At 45.6% G+C, this 26125-nt stretch overlaps 2 protein-coding genes across 5 annotated transcripts in view; one reads left to right on the forward strand and one right to left on the reverse strand.

The window, feature by feature from the left end:
• Window positions 1–361: 361 nt before the first annotated feature.
• ARV1 (ARV1 homolog, fatty acid homeostasis modulator) lies at window positions 362–16231 on the reverse strand. The gene is made up of 6 exons (XM_059397345.1): window positions 15944–16231; window positions 9463–9582; window positions 7042–7195; window positions 3673–3897; window positions 2920–3066; window positions 362–698 (listed from the first exon to the last, which is right to left on the reverse strand). The coding sequence occupies exons 1-5, from the start codon at window positions 16145–16147 to the stop codon at window positions 2924–2926; spliced, it is 846 nt and encodes a 281-aa protein (XP_059253328.1). The 5' UTR covers window positions 16148–16231; the 3' UTR covers window positions 362–698; window positions 2920–2923.
• Window positions 16232–16336: 105 nt separating this feature from the next.
• The window catches only part of TTC13 (tetratricopeptide repeat domain 13), a 75545-nt gene continuing 65756 nt past the window's right edge, over window positions 16337–26125 (forward strand). For 3 of the 4 annotated variants that reach the window (XM_059397340.1, XM_059397341.1, XM_059397343.1), the window contains exon 1: window positions 16337–16693. In XM_059397340.1, the coding sequence (XP_059253323.1) occupies window positions 16426–16693 (268 nt within the window). In that variant the 5' untranslated portion in view covers window positions 16337–16425. The remainder of the gene's footprint in view (window positions 16694–26125) is intronic. The other variant, XM_059397342.1, reaches the window with a different exon arrangement.

Consider the following 26125-nt stretch of genomic DNA (forward strand, 5'->3'; position numbering starts at 1 on the left):
AAGATACGGAAATTTATAAAACATTTACGAAAGCTCAGTTTTTTTTTTTTTTAAGATTTTATTTATTTATTTGACGGACAGAGATCACAAGTAGGCAGAGAAGCAGACAGAGAGAGAGGAGGAAGCAGGCTCCCTGCCGAGCAGAGAGCCCGATGAGGAGGCTCGATCCCGGGTCCTGGGATCATGACCTGAGCCGAAGGCAGAGGCTTTAACCCACTGAGCCGCCCAGGCGCCCCGCTCAGTTTGTTTTGACTTTATTAAGAGGACAATGTTTCTGTTATAAGAAAACAAAATATTATTTTAAATATATTCTTTAGAAGCAATAACTTAACATTTAAATTAAAAGAGATATAAACATGTCAAAGGAATGAAACATAGATCTTTTATTATGTGCGAGTCGTGCGTTCACGTTCCTCCTTTAGGTCGATGCCCACCTGAAGGGGTCTGAGTCTCCCTACGGCAGTGTCTCTGCGTCTGTGTTTCTGCATCTGTCTGTGTGTATCGGTATGTAGTTTGGTGGTCTCTTAGATGGGGGGGGAGGCAGAAGCATGATAGTTTTGGGGGTTTCCGATGCCACAAGCATCGCTTTCTTTAGGAAGTGTATCCGAATCTTTGCTTCATCGAGGACCTTGGTTTGTAGTTTATGTCTTCTCTTTTTTGGATGCAGCTGTTCACGCCACAGATAACAAAGAATCCAACTGCGGATAATGAAAGTATTTAGAGTGGCACATTCTGCTCAAAGTTAATTCATCAAATCCTTACTAGGGCAGGCCCTGTGCTGCGGGAGTATGTATTTCCTTGTGTGTAACCTCCTGGTCTCTGTTTACCAGGTTGGGGGAGTCAGGCATTAACATGTGGGATTCGAATATAAGACAAGGAAGATAGAGAACACAAGGTAACATAAAGGAGGAGAACGGTTTTCAAACGGCTGTGAGAGACAGATGCCCTTATTATCCTGACCAGAAATTACGATGGGAGCTTGACACCTAGAAGCGCCTGGGGAAGCTGGGGCCACGTATCTGGCACCGGCACGGACTCAGGAGATCCTGGACACGATGGCTGTAGGGTTGAGCTGGGCCCCGGCAGGTCAGTGGGAGTGAGAGCACAGACTCAAGGTTTTGGAAAAAGTTTTCCTTCCACGGAGAAGCAGAGAGGACTGACTGTATCTGGTTAGGGGGAGAAGAGGGCCCGGGGAGAGCATAAGCCATATGTGGAGATGAAAAGAAGACCGTAGTAGAGGAGTTGGGTGGGAACATGTCTGTGGAGAGGAACTTAGGACCAGAATATGGACGGCCACACTTGAGTGATGAGAAAGCTAAAAGACTTCCTCAGGAAGAGACTAGAAACTCCTGTGCCAGCAATGAGGAATGACGAAAAATTCGGAAGGGCCCCAGAAGTGATGGCTGAAGAGTTCTGGGGCCCTGGTGTCTGTGGGGAAGGCTGTGAGGGGCTGTCACAAACCTTTAGGCAGGAGACAACAAGGGCTGCCCTGGGGTCTGAGGGAAAAGGGACGTTTCCAGAGAAAAGCCTCAGGAAGGGATTGTGTTTTGGTGGGTAGAGTGGGGAGAGGCGGAGTTCGACTTCATAGGCACTGCCTGGGAGGCCGTGGCAGGGCGCAGCGACAAGGCTGCAGGGCAAGCTGGAGCTACTGGGTCTGGGGTCCTGGGCCCCGGGAGAACGAAGAGTCCAGGCCTTGGGCCCAGCCACCACCGAGTGTGTGAACAGCAGGAGAGAAGAGGAGCGCCGAGGACCAGCCCAGGGACAGACTTGGACGTCTGGAAGGGAAGAACACTAACCGAGCATGAGGGGAGACTGAGGCCACGGGGCTGGGGATGGCCTTTCTGCAGAGGTGGACACGGTTCAGAGCTGACCCGTTTCCCTGCTGCTTCTGTGCCTTCCTTGCCACCTGCGCCCCCCAACCCAGGCCCTGAGTCTGCTCCTGGACCTTACAGCCGATGGGTTGCGGGCCAGGAGTCTGACTGTGACCAGAGCAGGGAGGACACTTACAGAGAGGAAGGGGAGCGCAAGTCCGGAGGGACAGGGGAGGGAAGCAGACAGGTGACCAAAGCAGTTCTGGACTGAAGAAGGAAGGAAGCTCAAAGAGTCTGTAATGGGCTCAGCCATGGGAGGAAGGAGTGTGGGGAAGGTTCCAGAACCATGTAATGGCAGGCTCCCTGGCGGTAACCGCAAAGGCAGAGGAGCAACACTGAGGGCAGCTGAGGCTCTGGACTCTGGATGCAGGGCTGAACTCCGGGAAACAGATGCTGAGACTCACCCCAATGGCTCTAAGAAGGCACGTCTGCTGGAAGGGCAGGAAGCGGATGGTCTCAAGGGACCATTGGTGAAGAATCAGCAGCTGCCTGAGTTTGCAGGTGCGGGAAAGAGAGGCGAGGTAGGCCAGAAGGGGGTCAGGGATTGGAGGGGAAAAGGCAGCCCAAATCGAGGACCGTGGAAGGGAGGGGGCAGATCTCAGAGATCTTGGTGCGAGTGGTGTGGGGTGCAGCTATCAGGAAGTGGACAGGGCCCCTAGAAGCAATGAAACACAGAGGTGGATGTCCCTGAGGGTGACAAGGACCCTGAAATGTGCAGTACGGTCCTCGAGGGGGTTGGGGAGGGTCATGGAAGGGCACTGCCTTGTTTTTTTTTTTTTTTTTTTTTTTGATTTTTTTTATTTGGGAGGGAGGGGGAGGGAGAGAGCATGAAAGGGGGAGGGTCAGAGGGAGAAGCAGACTCCCCGCTGAGCAGGGAGCCCGATGTGGGACTCGATCCCGGGAGTCCCAGATCATGACCTGAGCTCAGGGTAGTGGCTTAATTGACTGAGCCACCCAGGCGCCCAGCATCTCCTTATTTCATAATAGTGTTTGTCTCAACTGAGGAGGACGCCTGTCTGAAGGTGTGAACATTAACAGACTTTTGTACCTCTTCAAAAGTCTTGGGGTTTATAGATGGCACAATCACTTCCCACATCCCACTCCATCCTTTGGAAGAAGTAGACCATGGTGCTTTCCATCAGTAAGCCACTCAAGATGGCCAGAAAGGAGAGCTTTCGGTTGATATTCAGGGTCACTGCAAAAAAAAAAAGGCAAATTGTAAGTTCTTAAGAGTTTAATTAAGTGCTATTGGCGTGTAAACTCTGTGGCACATGAATGGAATTGTTCTGTAAAGCTGTTTTTTAGAGAATCTCTATTCATTCTTATTCATCTCTGCTGCTACCTTCCCCCACGTTTTCATCTCTGGAGAGAAACACAGCATCTAGCAAAAACATTAAGCTTCTCCTCCTGAAATCAAGACACAGATTTCCATGAATATGGAAGGAGGTAAAAAACAAAAAAACAAAAAAACAAAACCAGATTCTAAGGTTACAAAGAGGTTAGCAGAAAATACCCAGAGATTTCTCAGTTTCACAGTTCATGACGAGCAGCGCTGCCAACCTCCCAGTACTGAGCTAAAGCACGTGAAAGCATTCTGAAAACGAAAAAATATTATGTCATTCGTTTGAGCAAATGCGGACTATACGCTGTGTATGAGGTCCTAGAGAAATGTCAGGCATCGTTAGGATTTTATGGAGAATTCCAGTGTTTAGCAGGGTTTCTAAGACGGTGTTGGAGAAACAAGGCTTTAAGCTTATATGTGGGTTGAAGGCTGAGAAGACAGAATGAAAGACAGACATACCTCTGATGGCCTGAAAATTTGATGTAAGGACAAACACTTTAATGAGCCGGAGGCAGAGGGGTGTGTAGTCGTGCTCCCAGATGACGGCTGGAATCAGCAAGAGTTTTCCATAGCTGGACAGTAATAACGCTTTCAGCAGCAAAGTGAAGTTGGGTTTGGTTTTCGCTGTCATCGGTCGTTCTACCCACAGGAAAGCAAAAATGCCAATAAAAAAGGCAGTTTGTTCTAAGGAGGAAATGGAAAACAGAAATATGAATGTCTCTATCCAAACCATCTTTCTCCAGAAACAAAGAAACCACATTTCCAGCTGCCTTCATTTGAACTGCTTCATCGAGATCAAATTTTTTTTCTCTCTTTTTTTAAAAAATAAATAAGCCCCTGCCTTTTGTGTCACATCCTGCTGGTGTGACTGCAGAAGCCCATTCCAGCAAGTCTTCCATGAAGTATTTCAGGGTCCCCGGAAGTAAAAGTAAGTCTGTGAGAACGGTAACCATCAGCTCTCTGAAGTTCTTTCTAGGTAGTAAGGTTCTGTTTAAGCAACTTTGGTGTTCTAGATCTCCATGGAAAGAATGAAAGAGGACACGGAGGAGATTTTTAAATCCGAAAGATGGGACCCACCCTAAAAATTACACACGAAGATGTTTTCTTTGTTCAGTCTCCCACTATTTGTTGCCTATTACCTGCCAATTCCGAATACCATGACCTCCATTTAAAACTGCCCTTACTCCTTTCGACAAACTATCTGAGTGCAATTCCTTATCCTTCCGCGAAGCATTCATAGACGGAGTCCAGACCTAAAGCCACAGTTCTACTGGGTCCACGGAACAGAGCAGTCTGTTCTGTTCCCATTAACTAAGAATCTGGCAGTTCTTAGCTGTTATATGATATTTATTAAGATTGTTAGTCCTCTGGGGCGCCTGGGTGGCTCAGTGAGTTAAGCTGCTGCATTCAGCTCGGGTCACGATCTCAGGGTCCTGGGATTGAGTCCCACATTGGGCTCTCTGCTTGGCAGGGGGCCTGCTTCCCTTCCTCTCTCTCTGCCTGCTTCTCTGCCTACTTGTGATCTCTGTCTGTCAAATAACTAAATAAAATCTTTAAAAAAAAAAAAAAAAAGATTGTTAGTCCTCTGATTACCCAGCTGGGTATGTTTTGAGGGGTCTGTCCCTAATTCTGTTTTTCCCCCGAACTGTGTTATTCAGGTTTCTGTAGAATCAGGTTTTTCTGGAACACATGTATCAAGTTATAGGAGAGACAACTGTATTCTTCCTAAAATGTCGTATAACCAAAGAGAGACAAACTAAAAAGGTTCCAAGCATAGGTGATTAGAATCAATAAAAATAATTCTGGATGGCTGGCCTACAAGCCGTTTGGTATATCCCTCAGGGGAGACACCCCATCTCCCTGCGAAGTAACTCCAGGACTTGTCAACTGCAAGGATCTGCTCAAATATGCGCATCTTAGAGCCTGGGGTTTGGACAAAAATAACTTTAATAATAGCAACAAAGAACTCCTTAAGAAGAATGATCTAACAATAATGGGTTGTCTCCTGTCACTGGAGACATTCAAACAAAGCTAGACTACCTTGCAGAACTGAGAAAATTTTTTGTACTGGACAGAGAGGTGGACAAGATAACCTTCCCATCTTTTCTTTTCTTTTCTTTTCTTTTCTTCCTTCCTTCCTTTCTGGTGCAGGTACATAAACCTCTTGAGTTCTGAGTTAGAAAGATAAGGAGGGGGGTGCCTGGGTGCGAGTGGTGTGGGGTGCAGCTATCAGGAAGTGGACGGGGCCCCTAGAAGCAACAAAAAGTGTTTTAAATATTATTATGTATGTTTTAAATATTATTATGTATGTTTGGGACTCCTTAGCATACAGATTTTATTTTATCTATTTATTTCTTAAAAGATTTTATTTTTTTAATTTTTTTATTTTTTTAAAGATTTTATTTATTTATTTGACAGAGAGAGATCACAAGCAGGCAGAGAGGCAGGCAGAGAGAGAGGAGGAAGCAGGCTCCCTGCTGAGCAGAGAGCCCTATGCGGGGCTCGATCCCAGGACCCCGGGATTACGACCTGAGCAGAAGGCAGCGGCTTAACCCACTGAGCCACCCAGGCGCCCCAAAAGATTTTATTTTTAAGTAATCTCTATACCCAACATGGAGCTCAAACTCACGGCCCCAAGATCAAGGGTCACGTGCTCTGCTGAATGAGCCACCAGGCGCCCTAGCACTCAAATGTTAAAACCTCAGAACTGCATGAAGAGACCAAGGGAGTGAGGGCAGACAGAGGAGAAAATGGGACAAACGATGACCTAGTCCAGAAATCTGACACTGCAGTGAACTGGAGACTTGATATTATTATAATAATATTTCTTTATAATCAAAGAGTTTAGAAGCAGAGAAGCATGGAAGCCAGTAAGTAAGAAAATAGTCACAGAAATTAAGACAATTCTGACCTAAGCCATAAAATTTGAATTCTGAAGAAAAGCAATTCTGGAACTTAAGGAATTTCGGGGCAGTAGCCATTTTCTTTCTTTCTTCCTTTTTTTTTTTTTTTTAAGATTTTATTTATTTATTTGACAGTGAGAGCACAAGCAGGGGGAGCAGCAGACAGAGGGAGAAGGAGAAGCAGGCTCCCAGCTAAGCAGGGAGCCCGAGGCAGGGCTTGAATCAGGACCCAGAGATTATGACCTGAGCCGAAGGCAGATGCCCAACCACTGAGCCACGCAGGCACACCCAGTAGCCACTTTCCCTGAACACAGTCAGATAAATAAGAAGTGTTCCCTAGTAAATAGGTTGCATCGGTTCTATACAATTAGCATAATACATTGGATAATGCCTGGCAATTATCCATCTGTTTTCATAAAGATGGGACCTATGTAATCTTTAAATTAGACAATCAAGAAATTAAACTGAGGAATTTTACCGACAATATAATGCCTCAAGATATTTTATGGAACTCTCTCATCTGCTATATATAACCATTTCCATAACATAAGTGTAGTAACAAACAAAATAGTAAGAAAGTAGCTAATTTAGACAGACTCACCTAGCAGCTGATGACACAGCTGAACATTTAGTCTCAAGTCCTGCATTAACCCTCTCCTCTTACCAGTGATCAAGACCACCTACCTTTTATTTTTATTTATTTATTTTATTATTATTTTTTTAAAGATTCATTTATTTATTTGATGGAGAAAGAGCGATCACAAGCAGGCAGAGACAGACGTGGGGCTCGATCCCAGGACCCAGGGATCATGACCTGAGTGGAAGGCAGAGGCAACCCACTAAGCCACCCAGGTGCCCCCCCACACTTTTAATCAGAACAGCAGTTACTAGTTCACTAAGGATGGAAAGCACGGCTTCCTCCTACCTAGAGAGGCAATCGCGAACATTCTATAGAAATCCCATTCCTTGGCATATCTGATGAAGTCGTTAGGGTCAGTGTTCTGGTTCGAATCTTGAAGCCGCCACCATCTCAGGTACGCCTCACAAAGCAAACAGAATATGCAGAGCTTTCCATGCATCTGGGTGTCAAAAACACAATGCCAATCACAGGGTAAAGAAACAATTATATGGAATATTAAATAGGTACAGACACAGCTAAGTATTTGCGGTTTGGAGGATGCTCCCATCTCATAGCTCTTCAAATTCAGAACTGCTCAGTTAAGGGGGTCATTGTGTCGTCTGTAAACCGGGGCTTCTTTGTGAGCAATGTCCATCAGAATCACGGGAAGATTCTTTAGACTGCAAAGGTCTAGGCCCCGATCCTGATCCGGGATCTTTGGAGGTAATCCTAGACATGCAACTTTGAAACAGTTCTAGGGGTAAGGAGGATTCTGATGTATACCCCTAGTTAAGAAACACTGCTTTAAACAGTACTTCACCCTTCACTATGCTTTCAGCATCCGTCCTGAATGAGAACAGAATCAGGCACAGAATTTCTGTGCCTCATGGATAGGTGGAAGCAGCCATGAGAACAGATTTAACCTGAAGATTCCATCATACCTCACAGGAAGCTATTAGTCTGAACATAAATTAAAAAAAAAAAAAAAAAAGGCCCTATGCCTGATGAGGATGAATTCATTTACTGAAGACAGAAATTAAAAGGTAGAAAGTCCCCTGTAAGTTTAAAAGGCTGAAATTCTGGCAAAAAAGAAAATACCAGGTACCAAGAATCAGCTTTTTTAAAAAAAAAAATTCTTTTTAGGCAGGCTCCATGTCCAGCATGAAGCCCAAGAATGGGGGTCAAAATCACAACCCTGAGATCAAGACCTGAGCAGAGATGAGGAGGCAGACACTTAGCCAACTGAGCTACCCAGGAACCCCAAGAACTGGGTTTTTATTTTAGTATTTTATTTTATTTTAGATTTATTTATTTGAGAGAGAGAGACAGAGATAAGGAGAGAGAGCACAAGCTGGGAGGAGAGGGAGAAGCAGGCTCCCCACTGAGCCAGGAACCCTAGGTGGGGCTCAATCCCAGGAACCTGGGGTCATGACCTGAGCCGAAGGGAGATGCTTAACTGACTGAGCCACCCAGGCACCGAAGAATTGTCTTTTTAAAATACATTGCTCTACTGGGCACCTGGACAGCTCAGTTGGTTGGTTGTTGGACTCTTGGTTTCATCTCAGGTCGTGAATTCAGGGTCATGGGATCTAAGCCCTGCATCAGGCTCTGTGCTCAGCTCCTACCCCCAGGGCGTGTGTGTGCTCTCTCTCTCTCTAATAAAGAAAATCTTTTAAAAAAATTAAAAATAAAAAAATACATTACTCTTATGAGTTGGACTGTCTATGTCAATAGAAAGTGGGGAAAATAAAGTGTGTGTGTGTAAACATGATGTAGTCTAGGAACAGTTATCACTGTAGATTTCTGAGCTTCTTAGTCTAGTTGGTTCCACCCTGGAATTACCTGGGGAGTTTTAAGAAATACTGATGCCTGAACCCATCCCCAAAGATTCTGATTTAATTGATTCTAGGTGAGGCCTCACTTGGAGAGATTAACTGCCCTACCTCTCTTCCACACAATTCTATGGTGTACCAAAGTTTGGGAATCAATGGTCCAGCAGTTTAAAAACTACCCTGGTTATTTAACTTGGGGGGTGGAGGGGAGGGATTCCCTCAGTAGAATAAGAACGCAGTAAATTGTTTAAAAATATTTCTCTTTTAATGTTTGCTGACTTCTTCTAGGTGTAATTCTCTCCCTGCCTGGATATATTTAATTTTATATTAGATATAATTTATATTAATTGTATTGTTAGAAATAATTGACGTCTTTTTTAAAAGGTAACCCACTAAAAGGCAAACTAGTAGCCCTGGTTTGTCAGTTTCTTCCCAGTGACCCTATTCTTAAATATTCACTAAAACATTGTGCACTGTGTTTATCAATGCCTGTTATTTCTAGCAACTTCCAGATGCTGTTGAGATAAAAGACCCATCCTCGTTAGCATCTCTTTCTCTTCTTTTCTTTTTTGAAGATTTTCCTTATTTATCTGACAGAGAGCAGCACAGCAAGTGAGAGAAAGCACAACTGGGGGGTGGTGGGGGCAGGTAGCGGCAGAGGGAGAAGGAGAAGCAGACTCCTCACTGAGCAGGGAGCCCGATGCGGGGCTTGCTCCTGGGGCCCCAGGATCATGACCTGAGCTGAAGGCAGACATCCCACTGACTGAGCCACCCAGGCGCCCCTAGAATCTTTTTATTAAATAATGCTCTTTAATTCTGTTCAAAATTATTATTCTTTAAAAGTACAAAAGCATTATCAAGTAAAATTAGAAAATAAAAAATGATCATAACTTACGTTTATTTTAGTATTGAAAAGAATATGTCTGTAGGCCTGGGCTTTGCATAAAATAGCATTAATCAAGATGATAACAGGATCATACTCGATATATTTGTCTACAGGTTTCTGGCAGGATTTCTGAAATAATGTGAGATAATATTAGAACAAGCAAATGTATACATTCTGAAATCTTAAAGGCTTTCAAACTAGCAGAGTCTATTTTGGACTTCGACAGCAATAAGTACAGACCAGCATTAATTTAAATTAACTTCTCTCCAGACACAAAATGTTCACCTACAGAAGCCCTGGTTTCAGAAATGACAATATAGTCTTCTAGGTGTGAGACAGTAATCTTTTAATCTCATATGTAAGAAGCTAAAAAGATATTTGATTTAAAGACTGATTTTAGGCAGAAAAGTATCCCAGAAAATCCTACTTTCAATTTGTAGGACTTATTATAAAATAAGTAAATACATTTATAACATACTCTTATTGAGAAATTGTTCCCTGTTGGCTAGATGGCCATCAACTTTGTGGTTCTTGAAACACGATTTGGAGGAAGGGATTCAGAAGAGTAACCCCCACACCCAAAGCTTCTGAAAGCTAAAAGCAGGTAAAGTGTGTGGAGCAGCATCAACAATCTGGGGGATGGCAGATACCAAGAGAAACTTGTTTTTTCTCCTCCACTAACATCGAGACTATGGAAAGAAAATGGGTGGTCTCTGTGACAGCGAAGACCCTGGAGGATCGTGAGCTGTAAAAAAAGGAGTGGGTTGGTCAGCTTGGGTCTAGGCGACCCGAAGCAAGACCCCTGGGCTCTCCTATGAGACTCTCCTCTGACTCCTGTGAAATTGCCCTTTTTAGGGACATGTGATTACAATATTTATCAAATCCCAGCATCATCAGAACATATAAAACACAGGTGTACAAGAACAAGCTCATCAGAAATGTGACATCTGAAACAGTTTTAGTTACAAAAGTTGAATCAAGGCTACTATTCTAATGGCTACAATTTCAACAAAATATTTTGAAACTCTGAGAAGATAAAATGGAAACAGAAGTGATGAACATGGAAACATACCCAGGGATGGCCTTTTAATTACATCAAAGCCCTGAGGCGGGAAATGAAGTGTGCTGAAGGATATTAACTCTCTAATCCAAATGTAATGAACAAATCACTTCCAATTTAAGAGTCTCTGCACTTCACTCATGTAATTTACAAGAAATGGGTATGCTTTTGAGTCATCAATCAAGTGAACCAATGAAGGGAGATGTGCTATTATCCCAAATTTAAATGCACCTAATAAAACCGAGGCTTAAGAGGTGAATAATTTTGCAGTTTTTCAGTTGGGCAAACAGTAAGCCAGGGCCTAAACAGAAGGCACAGAATCAGAAATCCCATGTTCACGACAAGGAGCTGTTTTCTAGACACCCTCCCTATGCTACCAGTGTGGAAAACGCTTCCTCTTTGCAAACCACACTGTAACACCTGCTGTAATGCTGCTTCATTGTAAAACGCTGCTGCTTCATTGAAAATGAAACTGCTGGTGGGTCAAGGGTCTTTTCTCTGTCCTTTAAAAGTCCCCTAAACCTCATCTTCAGACACTGCAAGCCTATGTCAGGATTTAGACAATTTTTAGAAGGAGGTAGGCAGAAACCAGCATTGGCGGACACGGTGGGACCGATGTGTTTGGAGTGGCTACAACATTCATTAGAACAGCCATCTCCGTCTTTTCTATGGACCAGGCACCTCCAAGGTGCCGGATATTCACTTTGAGACTAAGTCTCTATCCTCCAGGACCTTACAGTTCAGAAAAGGCAGACGAATAAGCCTGCTACCGCAAGGGTTTCAGTGGAATGAACACAGGGACATGAGTGCAAACAAGGAGCAGCTTCTGGCCTCATGTGCTATGCTCTGTTCTATGCCTTCCCTTCCTCGCCTTCTGAATATTTCATAAACACTGAAAATTCATTAGGGTCTGCTGGTTCCTTCCCTATCAGCTTCAGCCTCCTTTTTCCTTGTTCACTTCCTATTACTTGCTTTTCCCTTGGGTGCTTCCTTCACCTCCAATGTAAGGATCTGGGAAACCACACACACACACAAACAAATATAGTAAAACATCTGAGTGACTGACCGCTACATTTAGATACATTTTCTGATTTTGAAAAAAATTGTTCCATTCCATTTACTACTTACTAGACAAATATCCTGAAACAGAAAGTTGTCCTCTAAGAAATCCCTACAGCACGGGACCATGCACAGCCCAGAAACTCAAACACTTCCACCATCTCTATCTCACCATGGGTATGAATGACTCTCTGATGCTACGCTCTCCAGTCTCTAGTGAATCACATCTCTTTTAGAATATACACTGGCCAACATTTTGTGAATATTTTGGCTGCTTCTTCCTCCCCTTCATCTCTAGGGCCGTGCCCTTCCCCACTCATTCTCAAATCTGTTTCATTTCAGCACCACAATAAGCAAATATGTATCTTTTTAAAAAAATATATATTTTATTTATTTGTCAAAGAGAGAGAGAGAGCGCACATGTGCAAGTGTGCACAAGGAGAGGGAACAGCAGGCAGAGGGACAAGCACGCCCTCCGCTGAGCAAGAAGGAGTCTGGGATCATGACCTGAGCATGACCCAAAGGCAGAGGCTTAACTGATTGAGCCACCCAGGCGCCCCGGAGAACACATATCTTGAAAGCAGAACCTCCTAGGCTTTAAGTTCCTTGAGGGCAGGACAGTGTCCTACTCATCTCTGCAGCCAGCATCTAAGTGTGGCAGCTCAATAGTGTAGTACTGAACAGACTCGAAATTTAGGAGGATGTCGAAGGAGTCTGGTTTTGTTACCATCATGAACTTATCAAATATCTGAGCACAGGTAAGAGTCCAGCTGCTACAGGAGATCAAAAGTACTAGATCTTTAAACATAATTATAATAAACTGTGAACAGCTGAGGGAGAGGGAATGGTTAAAAGCAAGGGACACACTTCTATTAGATGGAGGAGAATGAGGGAAACCCAAAGGGGCAAGTGGGGAGGCCTGGCAGTGGAAAAATAGGAAGAACAAAGAGAAAGAGAAACACAGGGAGATCAGGATGAGTATGCTGCTGGCTCCAAAGACAGCAGCTAAGAGACCAAAGTGTGCATGAATTACCAGCTTATAGAAACTTGGGCCATTTTTGTCCAGAACAAATAGCCTGATGTCTAAAAACTTTTTACTCTCAAGACTTGGGAGAGCCTTTAAAAAATGAATTATTTTACAATTTAATTTTCAGAGTTCAGCATCCATGAAATGATTTTTCCTAAATAATACCACTATGGGTATTACTATGTATTATCACGACAAAGATGAGGATATTACGCACTCTAAGTCATCAGGGAATGACTGTGTACAATAATGTACTGTATCATCACTCAGTATTCCAAATTAATCCTAGAGAAGCCAGCACTGGTGAGTAGGAAAAGGATTTTGTTAGCTTAATGCCAATAATTTTAAAAAAGATAAAGATTAATTTGTATCATTAAAAATCACTAACTGCAGAGACAGTTACAGCTTTACTGGATGAAAGACTGTATTCACAGTTATGTGGTTGTCATCTTTAGGACAGATCATTTAACTAGGCCAGTACAGAAGTCATTAAATTTAGATGCTATACAACTCACAAGGCCACCAGAATGGCCAATGATATGAGCATTGAAAAATCTAGAAATGGTTCATGCATTCAGCAGATATTTATTGTGTACTTACTATGTGTCAGGTACTGTCCTGGGTGAGCCAACTGTATTAATGAAGAAATTATACATACTCACATACTCTCTGTCCTTGTGTAGCTTATATTTCAGTGGGAGGAGATAGGCAATAAATAACAAATAAGTCAATTGTATAGAATATTCAAAGTAAGCAATAAATAAATAAGTCAATTGCATAGAATATTCAAAGATGACAGGTGCTATGGGAAAGATAAAGCAGGGAGAGTTGATACGCATACCTGAGTCCGGAGGAGGAATCACAATTTATAACAGGGTGGTCAGACGAGGCCTCTCTGAGACGTTAAAAATAAAAATAATTGAAGGAGGGAGTTATGTCAGACACCTGACCGAACAGCGCTCCACGCGGAGTGCAGAGGCCCTGAGGAAGCAACCTGTCTGGTTTAAGAACATTCCAGAAGCAATGGAGCTGCAGGAGAGTAAGGGAAGCGTTAGGACAATCACCCAGGTGAGACATGATGACAGCGGGAGTCATGGTTGTAGAGGTGGTCAAAAGCAGAGGATTCGAAACATAATCTGAAGACATAATCCAAAGACTAACAGAGGCTCTGCCAAGGAAACGAATGAGGAATGTGGGAGAAAGAAATCAAGGTTGAGTACAAGGCTTTTTGGCCTTAGGAACTAAAATGGTTGAGTTGCTATTAACTGTGAAAGTCTGACGCAACTACAAAAATCCATTTGGAGAAATCAAGTAGGTAGTTGGACATGCGGGGACATTGTGGAGTTCAAGGAAGAGATTCAGGCTGGAGGTTTAAATCTGGGAATTGTCAAAGTTTAGATGGAATTTAAAGCCACGAGTCAGCAGGAGTTCTTCAAAGGAGAGTGTGTAGAGAGGTAGAGGCCCAAGATCGGAGCCTTAACATACTTCATGGTTAAAAGGTAAGGCAGGTGAGGAAGAACCAGAAATGAAACTGAGAAGAATAGCCAGTGAGATAAGACAACTAGGGGCACCTGGGTGGCTCAGTGGGTTGTGGCCTCTGCCTTTGGCTTGGGTCGTGGTCTCGGGGTCCTGGTATCAAGCACAGCATCGGGCTCCCTGCTCAGTGGGGAGCCTGTTTCCCCCTCCTCTCTCTGACTGCCTCTCTGCCTGCCTGTGATCTTTGTCTGTCAAGTAAATAAATAAAATCTTGAAAAAAAAGATAAGAAAACTAGAAGAGTCTGGTGTCCTGGCAACTGCACACAGCAGTGTGAGAATGGATAATGGGATTTAGTGAAGTAGAAGTCAGCAATCGTGATCTTAACAGTCTCCGGTGTCATGGTGGGTGGAGGAAAGTGTGTCTGAAGTCGATTCAAGAGAAAGTAGGAAAGGAAATAAAGATAGCAAGTACAAATATCTCTTAAAGGACGATTGCTGTCAAAGCGAAGGGGAAAAGAGGAGGAGCTAAAGGAGGAAGCGAGGGACCGTGCCTGTGTTTCTTAAAGGAAGTCTAGTACATACATTGGTGGGAAGGATCCAGCAGAGAGCAGAAGAGTACTGTGGCAGAGAAGTCCCTAAGTAAATGGAAGAAGATGGATGGGTCAAGGGCACAAGAGCAGGCTGGTTGGAGACAAGTGTATGGACGGTTCATCCATTCTAACAAGAGGAAAGAAAGAGCATATGAATAACGGGTGCAAATACTAGGTTTATGTGGTTGCAAAGCGTGTGCAAGTTCTCTCTCTCTCTCTCTTTTTTATTTAGCAAAGCAGGGAAGCATACATGGGAAACCCGAGAGAAGGTTTGTGAGGATGGTTCATCAGAATAGGAATGTGAATGGATTAGTGAAATGTACTGTGATGGCCAGATGGCATCAAGGGCTACACGAGGTTAGTGAATTTAGGTGATTTTTCCTCAGTTGAAGTACAGCCGAAAGGGTGAGGAGGCAGATCAGATGGTATGTTGGATTTAACCAGGTGGAGATCTTTCCAAGGGAAGGAAACCACTTGAGAGAGGAAAAGTGATTATGTCAGTGGACAACAATGACAAAGTACACATTCACACTTTGTCTACTCTCTTTTGTATTACTGCAGACCATGTTTTTCTAATGAGGATTATTATTAGAAAATCATCAGGAGAACAGAAATGGGACAAAAACACGTGGACTGCATATTATGTGGCGGGTTCTCTTGTACTACCCCAAAAAGAGCCTCCAATTTTGTGACCTTTGAAACATTCAACCATTCTCTCTAGACTATGAACACCTTGAAAGCAAAATGTGTACTTCATCATTTTTGTTTTGATTATCACCGAGGTCAAGCTTGGGGCTCTGCATCCAACACACACCGTGCGTTCAATAACCAGAAAGGATGAAACCGGGGACATTGACTACGGGTGTGGACCGCACGGGTGGTAACATTCATCCATGAACCGGAGAACCGCTAAGAACCGAAGAGTCTGGGCATGAACTCGGACGTCAACCTAATCCTGTCTCTAAGTTTCTCCGCACGACGTCTACACCCAACTGCGTTGGCGGATCCGTTCCCCACGCTGGGTCTCACCAGCAAACACCGCGAGCGCGAGAAAGCCGCCGTCGGCTGGTGGGTTCTCTCCCACGACAGGTAACCACGCAAACGCTCCACGATCCCGGACGGGAACGTCGAGTTCCGAACTGAGGGCTATACAAGGGGACCCCGAAAGTCGTCGGGTTTTACTGCCCTAAAAAGCTGATATACAGACCCCACGCCCCCCCCACGGTCCCCTAATCCGCTCCGGTTCTTCCCAAGGACACCCCGCGCCTGACCACTCACGCAGATGGTTATCTTCAGCACTCCGTGGTTATAGTCTCGGTACAACTCCCTGGCCTCTTGGTTGCATTCGATGCACCTGTACGGGCAGGAGGCCGAGGCAGCTGCAGGAGTTGCTGCAACCCCATCCGCGCTCCCCTTGCCCGCGGCCACGCCTTCTGTGCTTCCCTTGCCGGGCCGTAGCCCACTCCGCCCACCGGTGCCCATTTCCACGCAACTGCAGCCGAGAACTTCCGATTCAGTGGCGGCGGGGGAATAAGTCAGAAACCGAACCGGAAAGCCTGTCCCGTGCGGTGCTTGCTGGGATTCGTAGTCTCAGTCGCGGAAAGGGGGCTCGCGGCTGGCCGAGTTGAGACTACAACTCCCAGCAGGCAACGCCACACCCCTTCCCCGCCCCCTTGCCACGGCCCACCTGCCCACCGCGGGTTAAGGCTGGGAGGCCGCAACGTGCAGCGAGGGCCGCCGCACATGCGCCTTGAGGAAAGATGGCACCTGCCGGCTGCTGCCGCTGTTACTGCTGCTGGGGCGGCGCTGTGGCTGCCGCGGACGCCGCCCGGCGCGTCCTGGTGCTGCTGCTGCTGGGGGTCCTGTCCGCCGGGCCGTGCCCGGGCACCCTGGCCACAGAGCACTACTCGCCGCTGTCCCTGCTCAAGCAGGAGCTGCAGCACCGGCAGCAGCAGGAGGCCCCCGCAGGCGGCGGCTGCAGCCCGCAGTCCGGGGACTGGGGAGACCAGTACTCGGTCGAGTGCGGCGGTGAGTGGGCGGCGGCGGGCGGGCGTCCGGGTCGCCCGGGGCCGCGGGGGCGGCGGGGCCGTGGGAACGGCGGGCCCCGGGGCCGAGGTGCGGGGCCGCCCGGGCCTCGCCGCCGGCAGCCGCGTCGCTGCGTGTGCTCCTGCGGGAGCCGGCCCCGGGGGTGTCGCGCCGTGGCGGCTTCCCGCCGCTCGCACCCACGCCGCTGCGCGCGGTCCTCTCGTAGCAGCCGTGGGGAGGTTGGTGAGTGGAGAAGAGAGCGGACAGCCTGTTCCTGGGGCCAGAGCCGCCCCTCCGGAGTCCTAGCAACTGTTGAAAGGGTGGAAGAGAGGATGGCAAGTGGCCCGGGGCGGCCCCGGTACCCGCTCTGGGCCCCGCGGGTGCCGGGGAGCGAGGGAGGGACGACACTGGGGCCGGCGCCGGGAGAGGGGATGCCTGGCCCGTCTTAGGCCGGAAATCAGGTTTTCTGACCTCCTGGGTTGATGTCTTGTATTAAACACAACCTCTTAAAATTTGATGCTTGAGAGAAAGAAGGGAACAAAAAATCAAGCCCGTTTTATCTGCTCGATGACATCTTGCTTCCGGTTCTTAAAGACTGACCTGTGACCTGTCAGATGTCTCCCAGGGGGCAAAAAGGGCCCTGCAGGCCTTGAGCCCCTGTACATCCGAGCTGTATGTGTACTGGATCTAGGCCAGCTCCTTCATTAAGATGGGCGCTATTGCCCTCAGCTTAGTAAATCACAGCAGACGCCTGGGGGGCAAAATGCATGTGTGTGGGGTTTTTTTGTTTTGAGGTTTTCCATTGGGTCTTTTCCTCCTCCAATCCCCTCCCCTCCCTTTTCTCTTCCTGTCCTTTTCCTCTTCCCCAGAATTCACTCAAGATTTGGTTTTGAAAGGTCTGGGGCTACCGAACTCCCTAGAAGCTGGCTGGTTGCTTTTATGGTCCCATGTCAGGGTTCTTTACTATTGTGTAGCTCTGAAGACAATAAGTAATTTTTAGTTGAGATGAAATGTTAAGATTAGCACACTCTGATTTCCTTTAAGTACAATCTGACTCCCTTAAGGAAGTGTCACTCACTAGAAGGTATGTGACTTTATTTTGTGGTGGACCTTGGCTAGTAACGGCATCCAGAACACAGCCAACATTGTAGCGTGGGAAAAGAATGGCTTTTGTACCTCTATCGCTTTCTGTGACTCTGTGTCAGTTAATTGCTTGTCTTTGCAAAATTGCCGCCTCTCTAATATGAAGACCCTATTACCTAATTACAGGGTTTCATTTTCTTCACAAGAGGGCTGTGAGGAAAGTCAGAAAGAGCCAACATACATGGAGTTGCTTGCTGTATGCCGGGTTTTTCTGTAAGGTTTAGCTTTAGGTTGGTTAGCCTGTTCTCTTAAATCAGTCCGCATCCCAGCCACTACCTCATTGGATGGTAGCTCCTTTTCCTCAGATGGGGAACCTAAGACACGGTGAAATCAGCACTTTCCTGAGCCCCCAAGCTGTAAAGGGAGGGGCCCAGGTGGGCAGGGTCTAGAGGAAACTTTGTCTTAGGCACTAAGTGCTTACAGGTGGGAAACCATATCTGTAGAATTTGCTAGCATATAATACGCTGTTCTGTAAGTCTTCATTTTCCTTTCCTTCCTGTAGTCCTGTGGTGGTGCTCACTGGCTCAGGGAGACCCAGATTCTAGGCAATGGAAGATGAAAATCGATTTCTGTTGTGAAATTGCTTCATCTTCTCGACCTAGATGGTTCATTTCACTCTGTGGCATCAGGCTTATGCCAGGGTTTGCATCCTTATTTGAGCCAGTTTTGACCTGCATTTTGCTTTTCCCCCTAGATTGTATAGGTTTTCATGAACGAGGCATTTGGAGGAATTCTTTACATTCTAGCAATTCTCTCCTATGTGGAAACCATCACTTGGTGTTCTCTGCTTGAGGAAGGACACTCTGTTACGAGATTTTAAGCATAATTTATTCATGTGTTTCAACTATCTATTTCCCCCACGTACTTATTTTCATCGTTTGGAAGTCCACATGTGCTGTTGCAAATGTGTGGCGTGAGTCTTCGAGCTGGCCGCCCCTGGGCTGACATCAGTATCCTGGAGCCGCCAACAGGTGCTGAAGTGGTTTGCCGCTGCCATTAGCCCCAGTTAATCATTCCCAAAGGCAGCTGCTGATGCTCCTTGGCACTCCAGCTGTTTCTCTTAGCTTCGTTGGCTACAGTACATGACAGAAGCCATCTCTGTTGTGGTAGCAATCCCTGGAGTGTCTCTCATTTCTCCCTCCTCATCTTGACAAGAGGCCAGAAGCTGGGCCCTATGAAACCTGCCCCCGGTCCCTTTCTGTCCTAACAAGAACAGATGTAGGAACAAATTCAGGATTTGCAGCTAACCCTATCGTAACTTAGGGGCTCATGTTCTGAATCCAGAGGCCCCTTCTGATCAACACGAGGAACTAGATAAGTGCCAGGATCCAGAACGAGCCAGTTTTTTGGAGCCTTGCTGTCTGTTAATCATATCGTCCTCCCTTGCTGCCCTTTGCAGTCACAAGCTTGTCCGTATCAAGCCAGTTCCTGTACAGGGGACAGACACAGAAGCCACTTTTGAGAAACCTTCCCACAGCATTTGGATTCAGATGGATGAATGGATGCCTGCTTGGGTCTAAGCCTGCACACCTTCTGATGAGCTGTGTGGGTGCTCTCTTAAGACAGAACCCCTGGTGATTATAGAGCCAAAGGCAACAGCTGGTGGGAGCCCATAGGTCTGAACACAGCACTGGCAATGGCTGTGCTATGTGGACCACCATCAAGTGGAATCCAGTGCCCCAGGAGCAACCTTATGCTGAGGGGGTCGGGCCTCCCTGGGGTCACCGGGCCTCCCTGGGGTCCAGCTGCAGAGACAAGCATGGATGACCCAGGTTTCAGGGGTCTCAGCCTGACTTTGCTGTTCCCAGGCCCCTTTTAACTTTCACTTCCAGCACAATTTTTTGTATTTTGCTTGAAAGGCACGTATAACCACAGACATCAGATCATCTCACTGTTTTCCTGTGGGAAAAATAATCTTTTAAAAAGAGGGAACACTGTAATGTCCATGTGTTTTTCTTTTTTAAAAAGATATTATTTATCTATCAGAGAGAGAGAACAAGCAGGGGGAGGAGCAGTGGGAGAAGCAGACTCCTTGCCGAGCAGGGAGCCCGATGCGGGGCTCGATCCCAGGACCCTGCAATCATGACCTGAGTCCAAGGCAGATGCCTAACTGACTGAGCCACCCAAGCATCCCCATATTTTTCAAATAAAAATGAGATTTCCCTTCCTTGTTACCATTGCCCCTTTGTAGTTTGGAATTGTGGGAAGAAATAGGGACAGGAGTTTCCCCCCAATTTTTTACCTGGTTTCATATCTGTAAATACTGTGTACATTCTTATTTAATCCTCAGCACAGCGGCTGGTACCGTTTTTATCCTCATTTTACCTAAGGAGAAACTGAGGCAGAAAGAAATTAGGGATGATTCTATGGTAGATCGTATTGAGTCAGGGTTTGAACCTGGCCTCCTGACCGTTTGTGTATTATTTCCTCAGTAATATTTGCCTCTTAGTATAATTTCTTATCAGTATTCATGATCAAGTCCTACACCTTTCACCTTTGTTGAAAGGTACACTCTTAAATAACTTCTCTGGAATTTTATATCCACATAGATGGAAGGATGCTTGACTGCACCTGGTATTTTGAACTGCAGAGCTAGCATGGGTCTGTTCTTTCCCAGGAAAGCTATCCATGTGCCTACTGCTTGCTACTCAGTGTTCTGGACCCTGGGGATACAGCACAGCCAGCCAGCTTCCCTCCGTGGAGCCTGCGTTCTGGTGGGGGAGGAGCTGAGTGTGTAGTAGGCCCACTGATAAGTGCCTTGATCAATAAAAAATACTGTGTAGCTCTTCGAAGGGGTCAGGGAAAGCCTCTGGTAAGGTGGCGTGAACACAGCCCCGGAAAGAGTGAGCTTTGACACCCCAGTGTTGTCGATTTGGTAAGTTACAGTCTAGATCAACTGTAGTGTGTCTGAGAATTGAAGACTTCATCTCTCTCTCCTCTGCTCTTCCTACCAAAGCTGATCTGCATCTCATTCGAAGATGGCATTCATTGTGTATTAAATATACCCACATGTTCTTTACACACTAAAATGTATTTTAATTGTTCAAACGTGTGTACTTCTTGTAATTGTTTCGGGAATACTTTGATTTTCCTTTTTTGAAAATGGAATATTGGTGGCGCCTGGGTGGCTCAGTGGGTTAAGCCGCTGCCTTCGGCTCAGGTCATGATCTCAAGAGTCCTGGGATGGAGCTCCGCATCGGGCTCTCTGCTCAGCAGGGAGCCTGCTTCCTCCTCTCTCTGTGCCTGCCTCTCTGCCTGCTTGTGATCTCTCTCTGTTAGATAAATAAATAAAATCTTAAAAAAAAAAAAAAAGAAAATGGAATATTAATAGGAACGGTGACTTTGATTTTTTTTTCTTTTTACTGTCTTCTTAAGACTTTTGTCTGCTCTGAAGTGAGGTAGTCCTTGTACTCGATGTCTTTAGGGCGCTTCTGAAATGCCTGTCATCATCTAGGATTAGCACCAACCTGTGCCTATTGCCTCGATCAATTTCAACGATTCATTTACAACCAGAAGTCTTTTTTTTTTTTTTTTAGTTCATGGAAATTAATAATGCAAGATTTGAGCTTGTTTTCCCACAGTTCTTTGTGAAGAAAGGAGCATTTGTGTCTGATTCGGGAGGTGTTAAATGCCAGAAAAATAAGGAAGTAGGTACAAACCTCACTGTGTTTTTGACAATAAGACTTAAAGATTGTTTATATATCTTTCCTAATGGAGAAATCAGCTATTTAAATAGATGCCATCAGTCTTATTGCTCACAGCGTCTGAATCATTGCTGTGCCTTTAAAGTGGCAGAGAATCAGTAGAGGGACACTTTTATAATGAGAGTTATTTCCTTTTTGGTTCTGGCTATGAGGAAGTTAAGGACCAAATTTTATGCTCAGTCATGGTAACTGTGGTAACCCTTACTGTTATATTTGCTTGATCCTTTTTCTCTTGGCCCTGGTTTTCTTTATGTGTTATTGCATATAGTTTTGTGGCAGGTCTCTTCCATTTTATTTTTTAAGGTATACATAAGTGAATTTACCAGTATAAGGTATGCAGCTTATTTTGGGTGCAGAGACCAAGGCATAGATAGAGTGGTAAAGAGATTTCTATCCCCCAGCCCTGGGGCCTGTGGTGTTGTCTGGGGGAGGCTTGCCAATTTTCTACCTGAATAGCTTCTTTCAGAAAGTTTCTCCTTTAAGAGCTGCTTTTCATAGCCTGAACCCTATGAAGATGATAGCTGTGGTATTTGCATATTCATTAATTTTCTCAAACAGATCTGTTGTCGTTAAGAATTATATTTACCTTTTGAAAGGTCTGTACGTGGCCGTGATCATATAGTGGTTAGTACTCTGCGTTGTGAAAGGTCTGTACGCTGGTAGACACATTCAGCTTTGGTTACTGAGGGTTTGTTTTCTGCCCTGCTCTGGAGGAGGGCAAAAGCTGGTTTCAGAACCTACCCTATGTATCCTCTGCCTTCAGGAAGTGGCAGGACACTTTGTGCGTACAGACTTTTCAAGAAGTTGTGTAGCATGTAGACACGGCTTGGCTTCGCTGCACTCCCCAAATACGTGGCCAACTGACCAACTTTTGAAGTTTCCCCTTTTCACAATGTGGTGTTTTAAGGACCATTTTATCTTTTGTTGGGGCTTGTTATCTTGCAGATAGAATAAATGCAAAACTTGTTGAAGTAGCAGCATTTTAATACTTTTCACTTCGCATTAATGCTAAGATTTTCCTCTGTGACTTTTTTTTTTTTTAATTTTTACTTTTTGTTGGAATGTGACATATATGCAGATAGATGTGTCACTGGTGTTTGCTTCATGACTTCTCACAAACTGAGCAACCTGTGTAACTAGAAAGAACCCCAAATACATAACCGATAGCTGGTTTTAAGCTTGCTCATAAAGTCTCATGCCACGTTACCTTCACTGCATTTGGAGATAATTGGGTATGACTTGATTTCTGGTTCAGGTACCAGCACAGTGGATCTGCATCAGGCAGGTGCTGGTGTTCTGTACACAGACACCCAGAAGTGCTGGGTCAGCACGTCTGCCTCTTGTACGCGGAAGAGCAATTGAGTTCTCTCATAACCTTTGCTGCCTATGTTTGTGGTGTTCAAAGTGACTCTGGGGGTATCTAAGAGGCTCAGTTAAGTATCTGCTGTCAGCCCAGGTCCTGATCCTCGGGTCCGGGATCTAGATCGAGCCCTGCGTGGGGCTCCCTGCTCTGTGGGGAGTCTGCTTGACTCTCCCTCTGCCTCTCCCCTGCCCCACCCCCCCTTCAGGGGTATGTGCTCACTCTCTGTCTCTCTGAGATAAATAAATAAAATCTTCTAAGTGACTGTTCCCTTTTTGCTAAGGGTTCCCATCATTGCGAAGATTTGCTTCAGCTTTCCCAGTAGAGTTGATGCTATTTGAGAGCATGTGTAGGTTTATGAGAAAGTGTTTGGCTCTTAAAAGTATGTGTCACTTGGAACATCTGCTGTGTCTTCAGTCCATGCTACAACCCCTGGCTAAGTGAGTAGCCTTCGCGGCTCGGGCTGGCTGCTCACTTTGCTGGCTCCAGCACCCCCGTGCAGTTCTGTTCTTGGATCGGTGCCACATCATTTGCTTCCCTGCCTCTTTTTCCATCCTGCACAGCTGGCCAGCTCCTTTTGTTTTGGTTGTACACATTCTTTTCGTGTGTTAATACTTTTGTGTGGGTTAATGTAGCTTTGATCAGATTATATTTATGCTTGGTTAGAAAACCATTCTGTCTCTTTAAGATGGCCTTTGCAAATCTTTGTTCTAATGGATTAATTATATGTTGACCTTATAATCTAATTCCCAGGGGATAGCCTCTGTTTTCAAGTTGTTTTATGATAATTTAACACATCTCAGGTACAGATGAATAATATTTTGTTAGAGCAAAAGAAGCATATGAATTCAGAAGAGGAGAACTTTTCTTCGTCCTCCTTTTCCTGTTATTACATTAAAGAAACTTACCATTCGGGACCATCAACCATGTGACGTATGAGGTCCTCAACAGTGGTTGTCTTACAAATGCAGAAATTGATAAAAGCAAAAGGCAGCATATTGATGAGGCCGAGCAGCTGCGTGACCTTCTGGATCACTCCCCCAGCCACGGTATCGCTCAGTGCTCTCCCCTGGCCACCCTACATGTTGGACTAGAATTGCCTGACTTCCAAGTTCTAGCCCATCCACGGGAAAAGCCCGGTCATCCTTGTTTCAGGTGAACTTGGCACACTTCTATAACTAGAGCAAGGGGTCAAGGGGTGAATGCAGCCCGGCAGCCGTCGAGTTCCTTATAAAACGTCCTCCTTCCGGAGGTGCCTCTAGGTTTGCTGTTCACAGGCTTTTAGTCCGTTTTACCTGCTGACCTGAATGTATGACAAATACCTGCGACTTCCAAAGCCACCGTCGCCTCGCCTCATGGGGAGGTCGTCTGGTTTGACTGAGAAGGAGGTAGTCAAAGGAGAACTTCCCCAGGATCCTAGCTATGGTCTGCATGCAGCTCTCGCCATAGCTTTTGCTTCTGGTCCTGTCTCCATGTGGCGTCCTTGGAGCCTCCATGAGTGTGACCTTCTTGTGTGGCTGATCTCTCATTCCCTCCTGTCTTCCTTCAGCATGCATAAGTGGCTGTAATAGCTCCTGTCTAGAAAAAATATGGAACAAAGACGGGAACACCCATCCTTCCAGCGGCCCCTCTGCTCTCTCCTTCCTCAGAGGAGATGTTTCTATGTACTGTCTCCACATCTCCAGTTATTTCTGGAACCTACCGCACTCCTCGTGCCTCCACCAAAACCTGGCTTAAAATCAGCTGTCTGCGGGGTTTGGGAGGACAGGAAAGAAGTTTGATGGCATCGCTCTACCCAAACCATCTCTTACTAGGACCCGGCATTGGCAGGATGGGTGGCGACAAGTGGACCGTGCCTCTCAAGTGGTGTGGTGTCCTTGAGCATGGACGTGGCCAGGCTCACCTTTGCAATTTCTTCGTCTTGTGACCTTAGACACATCCCTTCACGCTGAGCTCATTTCCCCATGTGTGTGACAAGCCTAAAGCGTGTTCTACCTCCCCCAGAGGATGGAGGACCAAAGGAAAGTGTTGTGAGAGCATTTGGAAAGCTGTAAAGTGCTGTGAAAACCAAAATAATCTTAAGAAGGAAGAAGAAATGAACAGGAAAACCCTCCCAACAATTTTAGCCTGGATGTGCATACAGTGGACCCTTGAACAATGTGGGGGTTAGGGGCACCAATCCTGTCCCTCCCCCCCCCAGTGCACACCATCAGAAATCCATGTACAACTTCTGATCCCCAAAAACTTAACTACCAATAGCCTACTGTTGACTAGAAGCCTTACTAGTGACAAGTAATTGATGGACACATATTTCGTATATGTGTTATATTACCGTATTCTTAGAATGAAATAAGCTAGGGAAAAGGAAACATGGTTAAGAAAATCATATGGAAGAGAAAATACATTTATAGTAGTATACTGTATTTATTTAAAAAATCTATGTGTAAGAGGACCCACGCCATTCAAACCCAACCCTTTCCTGTGAATTGTAGGCTCCATATCCCCTCCTCACAAGAGCCCTGGGAGGGTGTGTGGTGGCAGCTGTTCCTGTTTTACAAATGAGGAGACAGACTAAGAGATACACAAGGACTTGTGCAGTCAGCCAGCCGGTGAGGCGTCTGATGGGGGTCAGTCTGGCTCCACAGCCCACGCCCTGAACTGCTCACACGCTTTGCCTCCAAACTAACTACTCTTCTCTGACATCACATTTAATTAGATTAGAGATGCTTCTTTGAAAATACTGGTAACGTCAAGACAATTATCTGGCAAGGCTCATCAAGAAAAAGGAGAAGAAACAAATATTTGACTTTAGGGATCAGGGAGTATAATGGAACGTGAAAATCACCGTAACAACTCTATGAATAGCTGTATGGCAAAGATGTAAGACAATTCAAAGAAATGTTCTTCAGATAGTTCTTTAGGAAGAAAAGGCAAATTACCAAGTTGATTTTCCCTCGTCCTCTTTAATACCTTGCCCCACCAGGGTCAGCTTTATTTTTCTTGTTAAACTTAAGCTTCCCGTGTTGTCCTGGAGATTCTACCTCCACCCCCTGTTTACTCATCCATTGTTAAGTTAATTATGGTCAAATTCATACCTGTAGCTCTTATCTTTCTTTGGAATTTCCCAAGTATATCCGTGACAGCACAGCTGGTTGAGTATCTCCTGAGCACTGGGCTCTCCACCGCCCTCCGGAACCCTTCTTCCTCCTAAACTTCCCATTTCGGTTA

Source organism: Mustela nigripes, chromosome 4 (genome assembly GCF_022355385.1).
Source record: "Mustela nigripes isolate SB6536 chromosome 4, MUSNIG.SB6536, whole genome shotgun sequence".
NCBI lineage: Eukaryota > Metazoa > Chordata > Mammalia > Carnivora > Mustelidae > Mustela > Mustela nigripes.